Source organism: Copadichromis virginalis, linkage group LG2 (genome assembly GCF_057382275.1).
Source record: "Copadichromis virginalis isolate Kocher_CV1m ecotype Utaka linkage group LG2, C_Virginalis_male_GT1.1, whole genome shotgun sequence".
Classification (NCBI taxonomy): Eukaryota; Metazoa; Chordata; class Actinopteri; order Cichliformes; family Cichlidae; genus Copadichromis; species Copadichromis virginalis.
In genome coordinates this window covers 27,368,619-27,386,512 of record NC_140619.1, presented here as the reverse complement: position 1 = coordinate 27,386,512, position 17,894 = coordinate 27,368,619, and the positions used below count along the sequence as shown (strand labels likewise).

General features: G+C 42.4%; 2 protein-coding genes across 3 annotated transcripts; one reads left to right on the top strand and one right to left on the bottom strand.

Moving 5' to 3' along the window:
- Positions 1–1,545: 1,545 nt before the first annotated feature.
- Positions 1,546–4,786, bottom strand: pcdh20l (protocadherin 20-like). Of its 2 annotated transcripts, none has more exons than XM_085476468.1 (2): positions 4,703–4,786; positions 1,546–4,270 (listed from the first exon to the last, which is right to left on the bottom strand). In XM_085476468.1, the coding sequence occupies exons 1-2, from the start codon at positions 4,748–4,750 to the stop codon at positions 1,742–1,744; spliced, it is 2,577 nt and encodes an 858-aa protein (XP_085332594.1). In that variant the 5' UTR covers positions 4,751–4,786; the 3' UTR covers positions 1,546–1,741. The 2 variants fall into 2 exon arrangements, with proteins under 2 accessions (XP_085332594.1, XP_085332603.1); XM_085476477.1 differs by having other exon boundaries at positions 1,546–4,267.
- Positions 4,787–5,941: 1,155 nt separating this feature from the next.
- Positions 5,942–9,652, top strand: LOC146717453 (regulator of cell cycle RGCC). Its single transcript, XM_085476456.1, has 5 exons — positions 5,942–6,062; positions 6,836–7,000; positions 7,669–7,749; positions 8,372–8,434; positions 8,986–9,652. The coding sequence occupies exons 1-5, from the start codon at positions 6,041–6,043 to the stop codon at positions 8,991–8,993; spliced, it is 339 nt and encodes a 112-aa protein (XP_085332582.1). The 5' UTR covers positions 5,942–6,040; the 3' UTR covers positions 8,994–9,652.
- Positions 9,653–17,894: the final 8,242 nt, after the last annotated feature.

Sequence of the window (17,894 nt, the reverse complement as noted above, 5' to 3'; positions counted from 1 at the left end):
AATATGCAATCACTTATCTGTCACGACAGCTCTCTTTTGTGCTATATAGCCATCCATCAAATGTTCAGCATAAGAAGCAGAAAAAGGGAACATGATTAAGATAAAAATGTCCTTTTTGTGCACATCAAGGAAACATTCCTGATCCCAGGGCACCTGACTGTGTCGCAGTGAGAGACTGTGCTCTGATTCATCTCCTCCCTCTGGCCTAATACCAGAAATGTAAAAACAAAATTAACCCTATTTTGCTTCATTTGCGCCCAGTAGATGGCAGGCGTTGCCCTGCAACAGCATTGTAAGGGTTTGGGTTTAGTTTCGTCCCCCAGTGGACTGTAGTTGGGGCTAAAAATTGGCCAATAACAATCAATAAATTATGTAAAAAAAAAAAACAAAACAAAAAAAACAAACAACCCCCCCATAAAATAAAAATAAATATACTTTAATATACATTTCTACATGTTTTTTTTTATGTAAAGATCTGCTGTTAGTCTGTAATTTTTATGTAGCAGTCTTTGTTTCTTCTTATTTGATATAGTAAATCTCACACCGAAGTGTTAATAGATTATTTATTTTTTGAGCCGCCAGCTCTGAAATCCTCAGAGAGGCACCACTCATGTTATACAAGCCTTGTTCCCCACTAACCAGGTTGTTGTACATTGTGTTTTACAGGCTCTGCTTCCCTTCTTCCCTCTAACGCAGGTGTAGCTTCAAAGGATTTCTTAATGGTTTATGATACTGTAAAGATGATTTTAAAAGGTGGGGGAGCTTTTTCGTTTGAGAAAGCTGAAACAATTACCCTGCCCTCTGTGCTCGACTGTGTGTTGACAGATTTGCAAACACGTTTCAGCCTGACTCATTCATACTTTATGCATCACTTAACCTGGTTTGATATTTCAATTGTTCTCCAGCATGCAAATGCATCAGTAAAACACAAGAGCAAGTGTCTTTTGTAATTGTGTCTTTGAACACGGTGTGATTTCACTCCAAACATCTGTTATCAAAACAACAAGCCTGTCAGGTTACTGGGTGCAGTACGGTAGGTTTGGGGTTTTTTCTGCCTTGTTGGTGCGATCCAGCTCTGTGGGTGAAAAGCAGTGCTATCAAGTAACAGGTGTGAGGCGGTTACTTGAGATGTTTTTGTGCCTTCCCTCTGCCGCCTCTCACCTGTCCGTGGCCACCCTCTGCCTCCTGAGCTCATCTCAGAGTTACTTCTTGAGAGACTTTCATCACTTCCCCAACCGAGGAACATTAAACCCTTTTGTGTGTCTAAATACTTTAGACTCTCCATCACTCAGTCAGAAATCTGAGAAAGGACCAATCAACCTAACAGACCATTACTTCAATCTTTCTACCCGCAGGGGTCATGGGCAATAATCCTTAAAGATAATGTCTGTAATGCTGGTAGCTTACCGATGGCCTGCTATGGAATAAATCTGTGAAATACAGTTGAATTTAGTTGTTTTTTTTCAGAGAATTGTCAGGGAATACGTTTTTGTGGATGGCTTGACATATTTCACTTATCAGGTCAACGTGTATATGCTCGTTCCATTATCAGAAAATGGATCAACTTTATTTCTACAGAACCTGTCAGTTTTGCAGTCAACATGTTTGAATACACCGTGCATCACACTGAATCAATGACTTATTACAATGCAAGAAGCCCTTGACAAATACACAGAATACATTTAATTCACAGGACATTTTTATCTTTGAGACTGTGAGCTTTACACATTGCTTGCTGTTATTAATCAGAGTAATATTTGTCTTTTAGCCTGAGTGGAATCTCATTCGCCTCAGTGTATGCTCTCTTGTTCATTTTCAGACTTCTACTCCTCTGTTTTAGGCAGCAAATAACTGTGGCCACAAACAAACATGTGGACACCAGCATCATACCCAGGCCTATTAACAGAATCACTTTTGAAAATCTGGCTGTCTCCACGTCACAGATCGGTTCCTTTGAAGGGGTTTGAACCAAGTTTAGTGTCCCTGTCCAGGTGGGCACCCGGTCCAAGTGGCAAGGCTCTGTGCTGTCATTGACCAACAAATTCATCCAGACAGTGGTATAAAGTGGAACTGGTTTACCCCCATCTCTGACCACAATGAACAGGTGATGCATTCCCAGGTCTGTATGAAGGAGCTGTTGGCTTAAGGTGATGTTCCCTGACCTTGAATCGATCTGAAAGGGACTTCTGTTTTGCAAAAGCTCCGGTGCTGTAGCTGAGTAAGTAATCTCTGAATTCAGTCCAGAGTCCTCATCGATGGCATAGATCTTTCCTACCGTGGCACCTGCCAGGGTACCTGGAGAGACAGTTAGGCATGAGGAGTTGCTGCCGGGAAGGATCACTTTTGGCTGGTTGTCATTGATGTCTTCCACAAAGATGGTCACTCTGGCAGTGGAAGTCAAAGCAACTGTCTGGCCGTGATCACTGGCCAGCAGGTAGAGTTCATAGCGGTCTTCTGTCTCGCGGTCCAAGTTCCTAGTGGTGCGTAGCATCCCCTGGGTGTTATCCACAACAAAAGGTGCACTGCTGTTTACAACATACAATTCTGTTGTCCCATTCTCCCCTTTATCTGGGTCTTTCACCTCCACCTTCCCCACCTGGGATAATGTTGGAACATTCTCAGGAATGAAAAAGATGAAGTGAGGGGTAAGAAAAACAGGTGGATTGTCATTCTGGTCACGAACGTGAATGGATACAGTGGCCATGGATTCCAAGGGAGGAGAGCCGCTGTCCCGAGCAAACACAGTGAGTCTGTGTACATTCTGTTGCTCCCTGTCTAGAGGAACCAGCAGAGAGAGTTGACCTGTTACAGAATCAATGCTAAACATGGTTGGATTGTAGTTTTCAAGCCTGTATGTCACCATGCCGTTTTCTCCGCTGTCTAAATCTGAAGCCGAGATCTGAAGCAGTGACATTCCTGGCTGATTGTTTTCTTCCACTTGGAGTTCGTAGTGAGGCTGTACAAAATATGGCGCATTGTCGTTGATGTCTGCCACCAGCACCGTGACTACACGTCTAGAAGGAACGATCACAGATCCCTCAGCTGATCTCACGCGTGCTACCACGGAAATATGATGTTCACGATCCATCTCATAGTCTAAGGGCTTTGATGTGGAAAGCAGATACTTGCCATTCTGTGGGCTCAAAGTGAAAGGCACTTCACCTTCAATGGCAAGAAATAAATCTTTAAAGATGCTGTCACCCTCGAGCTCTAAAACGGCTAAGGCAGTGGGGTGCTGGTTCTCTTGTAACACCATAGTCTGGTTTTGATGCTCCGCTATGAACCCGATCTTGATCGTCAGCTCTTGGTTCGCCTTGGGGAGCACGGATATGGTTACCTGAGTGTCTGCTGGAGGGCAGTGATGGCCGCTGGCTAACACTTTCAACACGAGCTCCTCTGAGTTGTCGCTCTCAAGGTCCCGTGTAAGGCTGATGGACCCGGTGAGACTGTTGAGGCTAAAGAGCGTCTTGACCTGCTCAGAGACTTTGGGACTGAGGGAGTAAACGATATCACCATTTGGTCCTAAATCTGGATCTGTGGCTCTAACCTGAGTGACCACTGTGTTCTTCCGAGAGTCTCCTGGGATGGTGACACTGTGTGGGCTATCAGAGCTAAAGGCTGGACAGTTGTCGTTGACATCTGTCACTGTGACTATTAAATCTGCAGACACACTTAAAGGGTCTACACCACAGTCTGTGGCCACTAGCTGCATCTGAAACAGGTCCCGAGTTTCCCTATCCAGGGCTCTTTCTACAACCAACATAATTAAAGAGCTGTCTTCTTCGATTTTTAAACCGAAAGCTCCATCAGAGCCTTTTAGGTGGTACTGCACCGCTCCATTAGGACCGGTGTCACTGTCCAGAGCCTGAGTATCTAGCAGGAAACTGGTCCCCACGGTCGTATCCTCGGGCACCCCAAGGTGTATTTTGTTATTTTCAAAATGCGGCGCATTGTCATTGATGTCCTCTATGATCACAGAAAACTGTATAAGGTCTTTTGAGGGCCCCACGATGGCATTGTATAAAGTAACACATTCCTCAGCTTTTTTCTCTGCGGGGCAGATGGCCTCGCGATCCATCTTTAACTCAGTGGTATAGAAATTCCCTGTGTTTATGTCCATCCTCAGGTACTTGTGGGGCAGGAGCTGATATGGAGGAGAAAAGTTTTTACTAAGTGATCCAACCAGAGTGTCAGGCTCCAGTTCCTCTGGGACGGAAAACAGGAGAGAACTACATATGATCTGCCTGATGTGAACTACAATCAGCAGCTTCTGACAAAGACAGAAAACAAAAAAACCAGTGAGCAGTAGTCTTTGTAGAGTTACACTATTCTATTTAAAACTTATGATATAAGTTATTTAAAAGTTTTCAACGTGGTGATAAAATTTAAACTTCATGCCTCAGTGAGCTCTTTTAAAAGCAAGCAGCTGCACAATAAGGTAATTCGATGCCTCCCTCTCACTTATCTCCAACCAAGTGCTCTTGTAAACAAATAACACAGAGAATTTAAATAAAAGGAAAATATCAAAGCAGACATTCTTTATTAAAAATGAATAAAGGGTCATACAATTTAACACCTCTTTAGAACATGATGCCGTACAATACACCGAGCACATTCGTGTGTTGCTGCAATATATGACTCAATTAGAAACGCTAATACAGTGCAGATACCATCAAAAGAGATAAACTCAGCTGGCTCTTACCTGCAGTAGTCCGGCACAATTCATATTATCAGGAGTCCCATGGCCCATCGCCCTCACACATGTTAGCCAAGTTCCCAGCAGCAAGTGAATGCTAAGGACTGAGGCAGCAAAATAAAACTGCTGAAGGCATAATTATGCTCCTCCTACAAAACTTACCTTCCTGTCAGGCTGCCACATGGGAAGATGGAGGAACAACAGGTTTACCTGGCTGAGCTGAATTCATGTGCATTAAGCTGGAACTACGAATGCACTGTTGCTTAAAATTACTTACAACTGCACGCACGCAAGCCTGCACACAAACACATTTATGAATATATATAAATATATGTCCACATGCTCGTGCATAGATTTAAAGTGCACGTAGATGTAAACTGTCATAAGAAACAATGACTCCTCAGTTACAATAAAAGTACATTTGAGAGTGCAGTATGTAACCTCTGGTATGCTTTTTTCATGTGCCAAAAAACAAGACAAACAAACAAACAAAACAAACAAACAAACCGAAACGCAAAGAAAAGAAAAAAAAAACAAGAAAAAAGAAAATGCTTATTTTCTTTAGGGTTAATCATCACGCTGTTAAGTGACAGTAAACGGTTGGTGAAATTTGACCCGTAGTCATGAAAGCAAGATACATTTACTTGAGATCTCAAGATATCAAAGAACAAGACTGGTTATGCAGCATTTATTTGTGTGGTATTGCTTCACAGCAGGGCTTTTAAGTTTCCCTGACAGTTCCAAAGTACTGCATGACCCATAGGCTTGCTCTCTAAGGCCCCCTACAGACAGAGCAGAGTAGTGCACGTGTGAAAGAAGAATAAAATTTGTTGTTCCGAGTTTTGTTTTGGAGCGTGTGCGACACTTCTCTTTCCTATCAAAGTGTCCTGTGTTTAAGATTACTTGTGTCACAGCCAGGAAATTATATCGGGCAAATAATAATATAATATTAATGTACATAAAACCCAAACCACCGCATTACGCCGCCTACCCAAAACGGAATAACTCGAGGATTTGACACCCCTCTTTTCTGTCTTCATCTAAAACCCCAACGGATATTTTTTCCCACAGCCCCGCTTACAGCATTTAATGGGTTATTCCAGTCCCACTCTCTTTCACTTGCGTAACAACCTCGTTTTTTTACTTTCCGCCCCCTCCCCATTTCCACTTACAGTCCCCTCGACCTCTGAGGTTTTTAATCTGTGACATGATTGGCTGGGCAGGCCCTCTCACAGAGCGGGTGTGGAAGGCTTTAGAATAAAAGTACAGTAGTACTGTCAGCATCAAACCGCTCTGAACCCAGACACACAGCAGCTTCGTGGCGCTTTTCTTTCACGTCCCGCTATGTCCTCAGACAGTACCATGGGTGAGTCCAACGCCTGCTTGAGACAATAATTTGAATTTATTTCAGTGATGGATCATAGAGCACGCTTTCCCAGCCTTTTATTAAATTTACTAAACAGATAAAAAAAACACAAATATATGTAAAAGATAGAAAAGCTTTATAGGAAGATTTAAAAATCATCTCGCTGTGACACTTATTTTAAATTCCTAATCCTTTTTGTAGTTGTACTTTTTTGTAATCATACGTATTTACGTATCTACCAAACACACCAAAGTTGTTTTAATTTTAGTGTTCCATAAGGAATTTTAACTTTGAGATATTTATGTGAGCCTAATAAAATGTTAGAAAACCTAAACTGCGTTTATGCAACACCCATTTTTAAAATAATGGTGCCGGCGCTAAAAAAGTTTTTATAGTAGCCGAGAGCGTACAACTCTGATTTATGATGTAATATATATAAATATATTTTTAATCACACTTTGCAGACCAGGTGTTTTACTGTCCGTCTACTGTTTTATATGCCATATGGGAACATGTCCAGTTATCTGATGCAGCACGCTGACATAAACTTCAGCTGGTAGTTTTTAGATTTTCCTTTTTTTTTTTTAATGTATATTTCTTAGGTTTAGGAATTTGGTATCTTTGAAACGCCCTTTAAAACATTCTCAGGTCCCCATATTTAATCAAGTCTTTAAAAATATTTATTTCAGTGTTTCTACTATTTTCTTTTACTGCTGAAATAAGCTGAGTCCATCTTGAAGATTTCTTTCCAACTGCTGTCACATTTTCCACAGACTTGGACTTGGAGCTTGGTGAGTTGCTCCAGGAGTTCCAGGATGTGGTGGAGGAGCTGAAGGCCCCTTCTCAAAGCAGACCGCATGCTTACCAGAAAGCATTGCACGAGGCCAAAACTCTCACAGGGCTGAGTGAAGACAGTGGAGTCGAGGACTCAGATTACAGTAAGTTATTCAAAAAAAGAAAAAGAAAAAAAGAATACGTTAGAGAAGTGATTAAGATAATATCTGCCTAATGTACAAAGTGTGGGGGAAGGAAAGTAATTATTTAGTGCATCATGCTGGTGAGTGACATTGTTTGGAATCCCCGTGGACTCCAGTTGAGCCCCTTTATCAGCCCAAACAACTGCAGCTTGACACATTTAATTTGCATGAAATTAGTGGTACAAGAGGACACATCCCTACACACTTCCATTAAAGTGGCTGTTTGTGCTCGTGACAATAGCTGTATACTGGAATGAGCTGCAATTACGGATATCCCATCTTGTGTAATTGTCTTTCCCCCCTTTGTTCTGCATTTGTCGACGGTTATAAGATAAAAGAAGAAACAGTTCCCCCCCCCCCCCCCCCCCTCTGCTCCCATGTGTCGTCATTATTGAAAGTATTTTGCCCCCCTAACCATTCAACAGGCAAACTGCTTTCAAAGGCCGACACATGGGAGTCACTAGCGCCGAACACTTACCTTTTAATTTTTTTTATCGCATGTTATCATCATTACGTGCAACTCCTGCATTATGTTAGAGTTTTGTCATTGTCACTGATCATTTGCAAGGACTGCCCTTAGTGCTTGTTATCTCCTTTTACTCCCTCATTGCTTCCCTCTCTTCCCCCAGGCAGTGAACCATCTATGGGGAACAGTTTGAATACCAGTGAGGAGGAGCTCCACACAGCAGGAATAACGCTGGCATCAAAAGGTACTGGAGCCTTCTATCAGCTCATCTCCATCTAGATAGCCTCAGTTCTTACAGCGATCACTATCACTTTATAAGAGCTACACAGAAAGCATCTGCAATGCCCTGGAATCTGTCTTGGTTTACACAACAAAGCAACTTCCACTGTGGCTGTGACGTCTCAGCGCTCTTCTTTCAAAGCTCCTGGGTGGAGTCATTTGTGCTGTTATATGCAGTGATGAGACCGGCTCTTGGCTGCGTGCGCATGTGGATTAATGAGTGCTGTTGCAGTTGCATCCACAGACTACTGTTAAAGTTAAACATCAGGTGACCAGAAAGAATCAGTCATATTTTTTCATCAATTTTGTTTGGCTTTACACAGAAAAAGCTTACAACAGAGAGATCCTGGTGGGAACGAGGCTGCCAAGGCTCTTTTTGGAGCTCTTAAAATCAGCTTTATCTCAGTTTGCGTGTTCAGTTCAAACTTTATGTAATGCCGAGACTTAGATAACTTCAGCGTTTGGTCCAAAGGAAATAGGCTACCACTGAACTGAGCTGCCTTTCTCTACAAAAATGTTCCATTGCAGCTCTATTTTTCTTATAGTTTCTTTCTCAAATTCCATTTCTTTCTGTCCTCTTTCTGCAGCCAAGCTGGGAGACACAAGGGATCTTGAGAGTTTTATCGACATGTTGGACCGGGAACTTGCTGGTGCGTATTTAAGAAAATTACACCCTCTATCATCCAATCTTTTCTTGACTTCTTTTGTACTGAGTCGACAAGCCAGCAGGTTGGAGTATGTTACAGTGGCAGAGACGCGCCGACATGAGCGTGGCGTATGTTTTGGTGTTTTGGACTGTGTAGCAGTATCCAGCTTGTTTCTACAGTGTACTGTACCCCCTGCTGTTTATCTCTGAGCACCCTTTATGTGTAAATATCATGTCTGAGGACTCAGGTGGACTATCTACACGCGCTTTAGTGATAATGGCATACTTGACTACATGAGCGTCATGATCCTGCTATCAGCGGTAAAGCAGTGGTGTTCCAGAGGCCCCTAAACACACACGCATCACCCAGAGCATGCACACAAGCAACAGGGAGCAAAGCATAAATCCACTGCTATCAGTGGTCTCGACACAAAGCGAATTAACGTTACAAATTAATCGTAACTCCCCGTGTATCTCTACAAGGCTCACTTAGTCACTGCATATTGATGTGTTTGTTCACATGCCTGTGCTTTTTCTTCTTCTTTCTTTTTGCAGAGATGTGAACAGAGAGCAAAAGTGAGCTACGTACAATAATGGGGGGGGGGGGGGGGGGGGGGGATAGGGAATAGGCTGGGGGCGACATGACTGGCTACTGCTGAGCAGAAAGAGAGATATACACCAGAGCAGATCTGATGGAGCAAATGGTCCCCTCGCCGCTCCGGGGGAAAAGGTTAACATCCGAAATTAAAAGGGCAGTCCATTCCGAAAATGCAAGAACTCCCACAGACCCCCGGCGATGCTGCGTCCAGCCAGCAAAGACAACGTCCGCCTGCAGCATCAGATCCAGGATGTGTGACATATTCTTAAAATGAGACAAAGCTTCCATCTGTTTGGGCATGTGACAAAAAAGAAAGAAGAAACACAACAAAAACACTGCCTAGAGTATAGAAAGCATGTTTATTCCACATTTTAAAAAAAAATCCCATAAGTGCAATGCCTGGAAAGGGCTCTAAATCCTCACGGCTGTGTAGTTTTGAAGAAAGCTGAGCTTTGTCTGGATCAAAATCTTAGACGGCACAAAAGTTTTAGGCTAATTTCAAACTAATTTTAATTAGAAGGGCATTTCTGGTGTACAGGTCTTTATGATATTTGTTTTGTTTTAATAATATATAATGTATATACAGATGAATGCATGTAAAAATAAAAAGAGATTTGTAATGAATTTGATGTTTTCTATCCATCCTTCCTTCCAATTATCCTTATTAGTGTTGCACGGGAGCTGGAGCCTATCCCAGCTACCATAGGGCGATAAGTGGGGTACACCCTCCACAGGTTGGTTGCAGGGCTAATATGTTGCCATTTTTTAAAAACATATTCACTCTGTGCAGAGACTCTGGCCTTACTAGCCACATATGATTTGCCACACAAGTCTGAGCGGTTGTCACTTTTCTTAAAAAAAACAGCAAAACACCCAAAACCTCCTGACAGTGTTCACAACTAACACTCAATGTGCCCACATCTTCTTTCTCTCTAAACTGACTTCTGCCATTGTCACACTTCATGTCTCATAAGACCCTCAAATGTTTTTCTTTATTTTTGCAGTTGCTTCCTCTGTGTCTGTTCTGATTATTCTTTGAGTTTCACTTCAGCAACCAGCACAGGAAAACCACAAATTTAGCTCAGACACAGGCTTAAAAAGGAAGTGCGTCAGTGCTGCTGAGAAAAGCAATGCTCATTTAGACTGTGTACTTACTCCTAACACAAATCTAATCTTTGAACTGAAGGCAGGAAACCGCTGCGTTTTGACTGAAATGCAGACTTTCCCATCGCGGTTTTTTCTATACTCTGCTGTCATTTCACGGGCGTGTAGGTGTTGCTAGTGACATGCATGTGCAGGTGTCTCCTCCAGTCTGTCAGAGCGCCACAGAAACACATGAGGGTGAGGTGACTGTTGTGCTTGTAAAGTTGTCACTCTTTGCGACTTGTAATTTTACAATGAGGGACAGAGGCACTGTAACCCAGCTGATCTATGCAAATGTATTTTTAGCCTATGGTAACATGTCAAAGCGGAGTTTCAAATGATTCTGAATGAGGAATTGAAAAAGCAGCCTGAAAAATTTAGAGTCTGCTTATTGCAATCACACACCTGCTTGCTGAAAAACATAGTTGTCAGGGTAGAAGTTATTCGGACTGCCATTGTTTTGTCATTAGGAATCTCTAGGCAGCTATAGCTGATATAATCACCGGCCCTGGTGGTGATATATTATAGATAGACTCCTTGGGTGGGCCTATTTGTTTGACAGCATGTCAGTGACAGAGTCCAAAAGAGGAAAGGCTGGACACTTAAGTTACTGTTCTTGGTCTGATTATGTCTCATTAGAAGACAAAGACAAGTTCCCGCTTTGAACTGTGGCCAACTATTTAACCGTGCTGACTGGGACGAGAGCCGCTTCACCTCAAAAGGTGAAGGAGGAAGAGACAAGAGTGTAGTGGCGAGAGCAAATGACCTTCAAATGTGATGCTACTGTAAAGATAAGAGGAATAATGGGAACCTAAAAGAAAAATTGAGACTGCTCAAAGAGTAAGGAAATACAGAGGGGTAAGCGTGGAGTATCCGGCTTCTACTGTGTTGTCTGTTCCACTTAAGAGAAAGGCCAGACTGACTGATTGAGGCCACAGCTGCTCAGGATAGTTACAAAGCTGGCTTCCACATGATGGAAGTTCCCTCGCAAGCGATGGGCACATCCTGTTTATTTTAAATGAAGGTGAGGAACAGCAAGAATGCAGGAAACACAATGGTGAAGTGCAAGCAAGAGTGAAAGGAATTTCACCGGCACCGCTTCCCACTTTGTCATTCTAATGTGATGTTTCAGGTCCTCCATCCCGCTCTGATTCTTGCTGCTGTGACACTGCTGCCACACTAATCCACGCAGGCTACATGAAAAGTCACCAGCAGCTAATTATGCGGCATGATTTTTATTAGATTGCTCTTCAGTGGGATCTGATGTAATATATCAGTTTGGCTTTTGGGAACGCCTCCTCGTTATTGTTTATGCGCTCATTACTATGAGCTCGGCGCTTGATTGGCAGCACAGCGAAGTAAGAGGTCAATATGTCAGCCAGTCGTTGTTTAGATAACAGACAGACTAAATGATGAATGAACTGAGTTCATTAGCTGGTAAATTAGAATGAATTGATGCTATGATGAGACAATGAATAGTCCTGAGAAATGAAGACGTAATAAAAATCACGCTGTCCCCTTTACGACCCTCACCCATATACTCAGGTATCCTTGTAATAAATGTCACAAAGACTTAAAACCGCTACACACAATACTTGTTTTAAACTAGTTAGCAAGCTAATGAAGACGTAATTGAGTGCAGCAGAAAGGAGACACTTGTTATTATCAGACAATGAGTAAATGAAGCAGAGATATGGCCTGTGCAGCGAGGCCATCGTGGCTGAGATGAGTGCAGCATGCAGAGCACGCAGTCTTCTGTCATCTGCCTGATGAGAGACCGGAGCAACGCCTTTCCCCTGAGAGTCCCTCAAATGGTCCAGGCTAACAACGCTCTCCCAAGGAATTAGCTTGCTCAACCACCCAACACACACACACACACACACACACACACACACACACACACACACACACACAAAATGAATTGTAAAAGTCTGACTGGGTCTTACATAACTGAGGCTGCTCTCTGAGCCCAGATCAAGGACTCAGAGCACTTTCTTATTCCTGCAGAGCTCACAAAAGCAGGACTTGGTGGTATGCTTTACAATATAGATATAACTGTGGAGAAGCCGAAGGATGGATTGATGCATGGATAGTGGTGGATGCCCATATTACAGTTTTTGCCCGTTGCTTGAACACTATAAACCCATGCTCAGACTAAAGTAACACAACGTGAAGCTTTTGTTACCATACCTCAAACACATGTACCCATACCTTAAACAAAAGCGCTGCTTTGCACCCCAGTACCAATTATGCAACACTCCTACTCCTTTATGCAACACACCTACCCCTTTATGCAACACACATGGTCCTGCATGCTACACTCTATTTCATACATAAGACACTTCGCTCACAAAATGAAATGTCAGGGTGCCATTCGGAAAACACATGTATCCAAAATACAAAACACATGGGGTAATTGCAACCACTCAAATACACACCTGAAGGCACGTACTTGCAAAACCGAACACCAATTAGCCAACTACAAAAAGCCCTCAGCGTAGCCATTTCAAGAACTTCGCAAGCATGGATGGAGGGAGAGCAAGAGGAAGAGGAAGAGGAAGAGGTAGAGGAAGAGGTAGAGGAGGAGGAGGAAGAGGAGGAGGAGGCCGAAGAGGCCATGCACGGACCCATATTTCTGATGAAATAAGAGCAACTTTGGTGGACCATGTCATCAACCATGGCCTGACTATGAGGGAAGCTGGGCAGAGAGTCCACCCACATCTAAGCCGCTTCACAGTGGCATCTGTAATACGAACATTCCGACTAGAAAACAGGTATGTCTTCACCTCCATACCTTCTGCTCTACTCAGATGGTTCCATAGCACTGTTCTACAGTATATCACATTACCATATCAAGTGTACGGGGTGCTAATGCTCCTTTTGCAGCCAAAGTGGCTGATTCCTCATATTGAAGTACAGTGTTGTACAGTGGATGACACAGTACGTACAGTAAAGTACTGTATGAAAAATAAGCAAACCGATGACAATATGTGGTTGTATTCCTCCAGAATGACCCGAAGACCTTCTGGGGGAGGACGGCAACGCCTGTTCACACAACAGCAGGAACTTGCCGTTGTGGACCTAGTGAGGGCAGACAATGCCATCCGTCTCCACCAGCTACGACGGAAAATACTTGCAGACAGGCGAGTGTTCAGCAACATAGACCATGTGAGCATCACCACCATCAGACGCATCTTGGGTAAACACAGCATCACCATGAAGCAGCTCTACAGAGTCCCATTCGAGAGGAACAGTGACAGGGTCAAAGGACTTCGAGCTGAATATGTACGGGTACGTGTAACTGTCCCTTACATTTACAATAGAGTATTGGTGAAGTCCAGTAGCAGCTGAATATGTACCATATCAGTACCACATGGATCTATTCGGAGAGCTACACAGGTACCTGTGTGATGGGGTGAGGGTGCTGTATGTGTAGCACTGTAGTACAGTGACATGTTCCCCTTTTTTTCAGAGGATCATGGCCATGGATGGAGCTGCACAGCCTCATGAATACATTTTCATTGATGAAGCTGGATTCGACCTGAGCAAAACAAGACGACGGGGTCGTAATGTAATTGGCCAAAGGGCAGTTGTGCACGTCCCAGGGCAGCGCGGGGGAAACATCACATTATGTGCCGCCATATGCCTTCGAGGACTTCTGCACCATCATGCAATGCTAGGTCCATACAATAGCCAACACATACTCACATTTCTAGATGCTCTCCATGATATAGTTGTACAGAACAGACCAGATCAGCCCAGGTTTGTGGTGATATGGGATAATGTCAGTTTCCATCGGGCTGCTCTGGTCCAGGCCTGGTTCACCGACCACAATCAATTTGAAGTGGTATACTTGCCCCCTTACTCACCATTTTTAAACCCTATTGAGGAATTTTTTTCGGCTTGGAGATGGCGAGTATATGACCGCCAACCACATGCCCGCATGCCTCTTCTGCAGGCAATGGAACAGGCCTGCGGCGACATTGAGGTGACAGCGATCCATGGATGGTTTCGGCATGCAAGAGGGTATTTTCCCCAGTGCCTAGCGGGAGAGGACATAGCTTGCGATGTTGATGAGGTCCTGTGGCCAGACCCCAACAGACGGCGGGATCCATGAGCCCACTTATGCACACTTGTCATGGTTTTTTGTGTTTACAGTATAGTGTTTTTTCTATTGCAGTATTATTGTGTTGTGGTTTTTTTTTTTTTTTGCTTCATCTGAATTCATGGTACTGCGATGTACACTATTGAGTAGGTCTATTTGCGTTTTTGGTTGTTTGGAAATGTGTCTCCTGTAAATGTGCCTTCTGAATAAACAATGGAAATCAAGGACTGCAGTGTTTTATGTAAAGAAGACTAGTGTGTTCCCCCTGATCTGTAAGTGTTTGCATATGATGCAAGTATGTGTCATTTTGTCAACAGAGTTACATTTTGACAGAGGAATGTTAGGTTTTGACAGCAGAGTTTAGGTTTTGGGAGTGGAGTTTCATTTTGGCACAGATGTGTATGGTATATTTCCCAGTGTTGTGTCGTGTTTACTTGTGTTTAGAGTTTTGGCACAATGAGCGACGTTTTGCCAAATGTGTTCAAGCAACGGGCAAAAACTGTAAGCATAGCCAAAGTTTAAAATAATGAGGTCAGTCTATGTGGAAATAATCACTGTAAGTAAAAAGCTCTCAGACTTTAGACTGCTTGGTTTCCAAAAGCCTTTTCTACCTTTGGATTTGTATCACGTCAGTAAGAGCAGACATCCCTAATTTGCTCATCTCAGGTTCACATCTCTTTCTGTGAGCACCACAAAGCATCTAATTGCAATGGCAATCAGAACAAAGTTGACTTAATGGGTGCAGTCTTAATGGGAGAGAAGCTCTCAGGGAGAGGCTTACATCAGACTGTAGATAAATTAATAGGCTACAAATCCCAGTATAAGATAAATAAGGACTATTTTAAACTGTGAATCATGCAAAGCTACACCAGTAGGCTTAAAATATAATTTAAAATTCCCACAGTCATGATTCCTTTTTTTCAGCTTTTGTATTTCGAAGAAATTATAAGTGGCTGTGTGCAAACATTTGAAGAAAGACTCATTTTTAATGCATGTTTGCTGCACAGGTTGTATTTATTTCTTTTCACTTCAAAAATCAAGAAAACAAGCAGATTGCCTGAGGATGCCCAAACCTTTGACTACAGGCATAAACAATCTCTAAAATAGCATCACTTTAAAGTCGTGTGAGATATTTATGTGTAAGCCATAAATGCCTTAAAATCATTTTTGGCTCAATGAAAGTAAACACTGACCTGCAGCAGGACTATTTTTTTCTCTACGACAGTGACTGGCATAGCAATTTCCACTTTGACTGCATAAAGGTAACATAACAGCCTCCTATGTTCCTTTTCCTCAGCTCTGTATAGCTCAACACTGGAGCCTAAAAAGATGTTCCCCAGCTTTGCATTCTTGTAATATCCCACAGGGTGTTACAGGAATTCATTAAAAGTTCATTTTCTGTTCCTCGTACTTCTGCATGGGTTTTCCAGCCCCACACCTGAACATATAAAAATTGTTGGGCTCACTAAAAAAATCGCAGTTACATTATTTTAGGTGAAAACTAAGACCATGAATTAGCTAACTGGAGGGTGACGATGGTGAGTGAAGAGTTGGAAAGATGATGTTCCTAGTTCTCAGGACATAAAGATCACCTGGTTGAAGCTTGTGTTTTTTTCTGGTTGAAATTCCCAAACTTTGGATTTATTGCCACAAACATGTTGATATTTGAATGTTCCCATAGTAATATTCATTTTGTTTGCTAACAATCCCATGAGCATCAGATGTATTTTGCTTAGTACAAACTAATGCTGGCTTACTACAGTGATGGGCGCCGTATACATCACGCCCACTAAACATCAGCATCTGTTCCCAAGCAGAGCCAGAACAACGTGTAAACCTCCAGTCAACTGAAGAGTGTTTAAAAAATTTCTGTGGAGTTTTTCTTAATAATAATAATAATAATAATAATAATAATAATAATAATAATAATAATAATAATAATAAAATTGTAAACTTACTATGAAATAACAATGCAATACCCAACTCATTTAGGTTAAAAATCCCTGTGCTTATCAGGCGTATTGCTGGGAGAGGTGGAAACAGTTTAATGGTGTGTTTGGATTTGAGTGGTTTCCGTCACGTACAGTAAATCTCTGCTTTCATCCATGTCATTTCCTGTTTTGCTCTCTGACGTCCGTCTCATTGTAGACCATGGAACAGGAAACCAGTGTGATTCCTTTTAAAGGAGCTCATTCCCGAGGAATGCGATTCACACAGTGTTCCTGGCCTCCAATGAGCCATTACATCACTGCTGACTGGGGATTTCTTGACGCCACTTCACTGTTCCTCTTTCAACTCAGGCAGTCAGTTTACTTGAATTCATTACAGAAAAGCAGGCATTACCAAACAATGAGCTAAAACATCATTCGAGTTTCATTCGTGCGTAATGGAAATCATTTCTGTCTTAACTAATGTCCAATTTAAGTTCAATCCATAAATCAAAACACTGGTGGGAAAAGGGAGCAAAACCAAGCTGTGAGAAGATGTGGATGTGTGAATGGAAGTGACAGCGAACATAGCTTTAGCAAATGCCATGGGCTACCTAGTGGGCAAAAAAACTGTATCGTAAAGTAGCAAGCTGGTAAGCTGTCAGTCATACAAGGAGGTCTCGGGGCATCTTTGCAGCTGTGAAGATGCTTCCAGTGTGTATTAACCGTTCCTGGAGTGGACAGAAACGAACGTGTGGAATTTTTTAGTATCCAAGAGAAGACTTCAGAGGTCCTCTAGGGACCAGACTGCCTTGTTGCTGTATTCTGTGGTGTTTCCATTGCATAGATCATTTTTGTGGCTTCGTTCTAATCATTCATCTGACATCTGACCATAAAGTAGGCAGTGTTTATCTTATTTATATTATGTACAAACAGTAGACGAATGGACAAGTTTGAAATATGATGGATTCCCAACTCCTAAACTAAAAGAACCAAAAAGGATTTTGCAAATGTTTTTTAAGGTCAGATGTCTTATAAGCTACATGATTAAGTATTAACTATATATCTATCTTTTTTGATAAAAAAAAAGAAAAAAGAAGCAAACGTCTATTTCACTACACAAGGCTAATATTTAGGCTTTCACTGATAAATGAGGCTCTCTGCCTCTCGGGGCAAAAATAGGCTTAACTTCAAAGGGTGTTTCCAGTATTTCATGAAAAAAAAATGGTGCAGATTTTCTTGGACTGAGCTCACACACTAAAGTCAAGCTCACGGTGCATTTGATCTGAAAGATCTGTGAAATGCCTGGTAGCCTGGATTAGAACTAAAGATCAAATTGTTGCTACTGAAAGTCATTGTAATGTGATCTAAGTGATGAGATACTTTCGGGAAGTCCTGTGGGAGTCCTCTGTAGTCTGCACCGAAGCAACACAGGCTGGCGAGTTCTGACACCATAAGTCCACTGACGCAACCTTTCCACTGCCACCAGTAACCCACATCTGAGAAAGGCATTAGTGGACTGCCATCTGATGGTGAACTCCAGCTGATGCAACAGAGCGATAGCAGCTAGTGTGGCTCCAGTTGGTGACGAACGACCTTGCAAGAAAAAAGAAAAAGAAAAAAAAAAAAGCTCTGAATATGCAAGATAATGCTATGAGTGATGAGTGCAGTTAGAGCAGGAAGGAAACTT

Excerpts from the sequence above, each read along its gene's own strand:
- pcdh20l (XM_085476468.1), bottom strand. The coding sequence starts at position 4,750 with ATGGGCCATGGGACTCCTGATAATATGAATTGTGCCGGACTACTGCAG. Across the intron at positions 4,271-4,702 it reads ATTGTGCCGGACTACTGCAG|AAGCTGCTGATTGTAGTTCA; the intron begins GTAAGAGCCAGC and ends TGTCTTTGTCAG.
- LOC146717453 (XM_085476456.1), top strand. The coding sequence starts at position 6,041 with ATGTCCTCAGACAGTACCATGG. Across the intron at positions 7,001-7,668 it reads AGTCGAGGACTCAGATTACA|GCAGTGAACCATCTATGGGG; the intron begins GTAAGTTATTCA and ends CTCTTCCCCCAG. Across the intron at positions 7,750-8,371 it reads AATAACGCTGGCATCAAAAG|CCAAGCTGGGAGACACAAGG; the intron begins GTACTGGAGCCT and ends CTCTTTCTGCAG.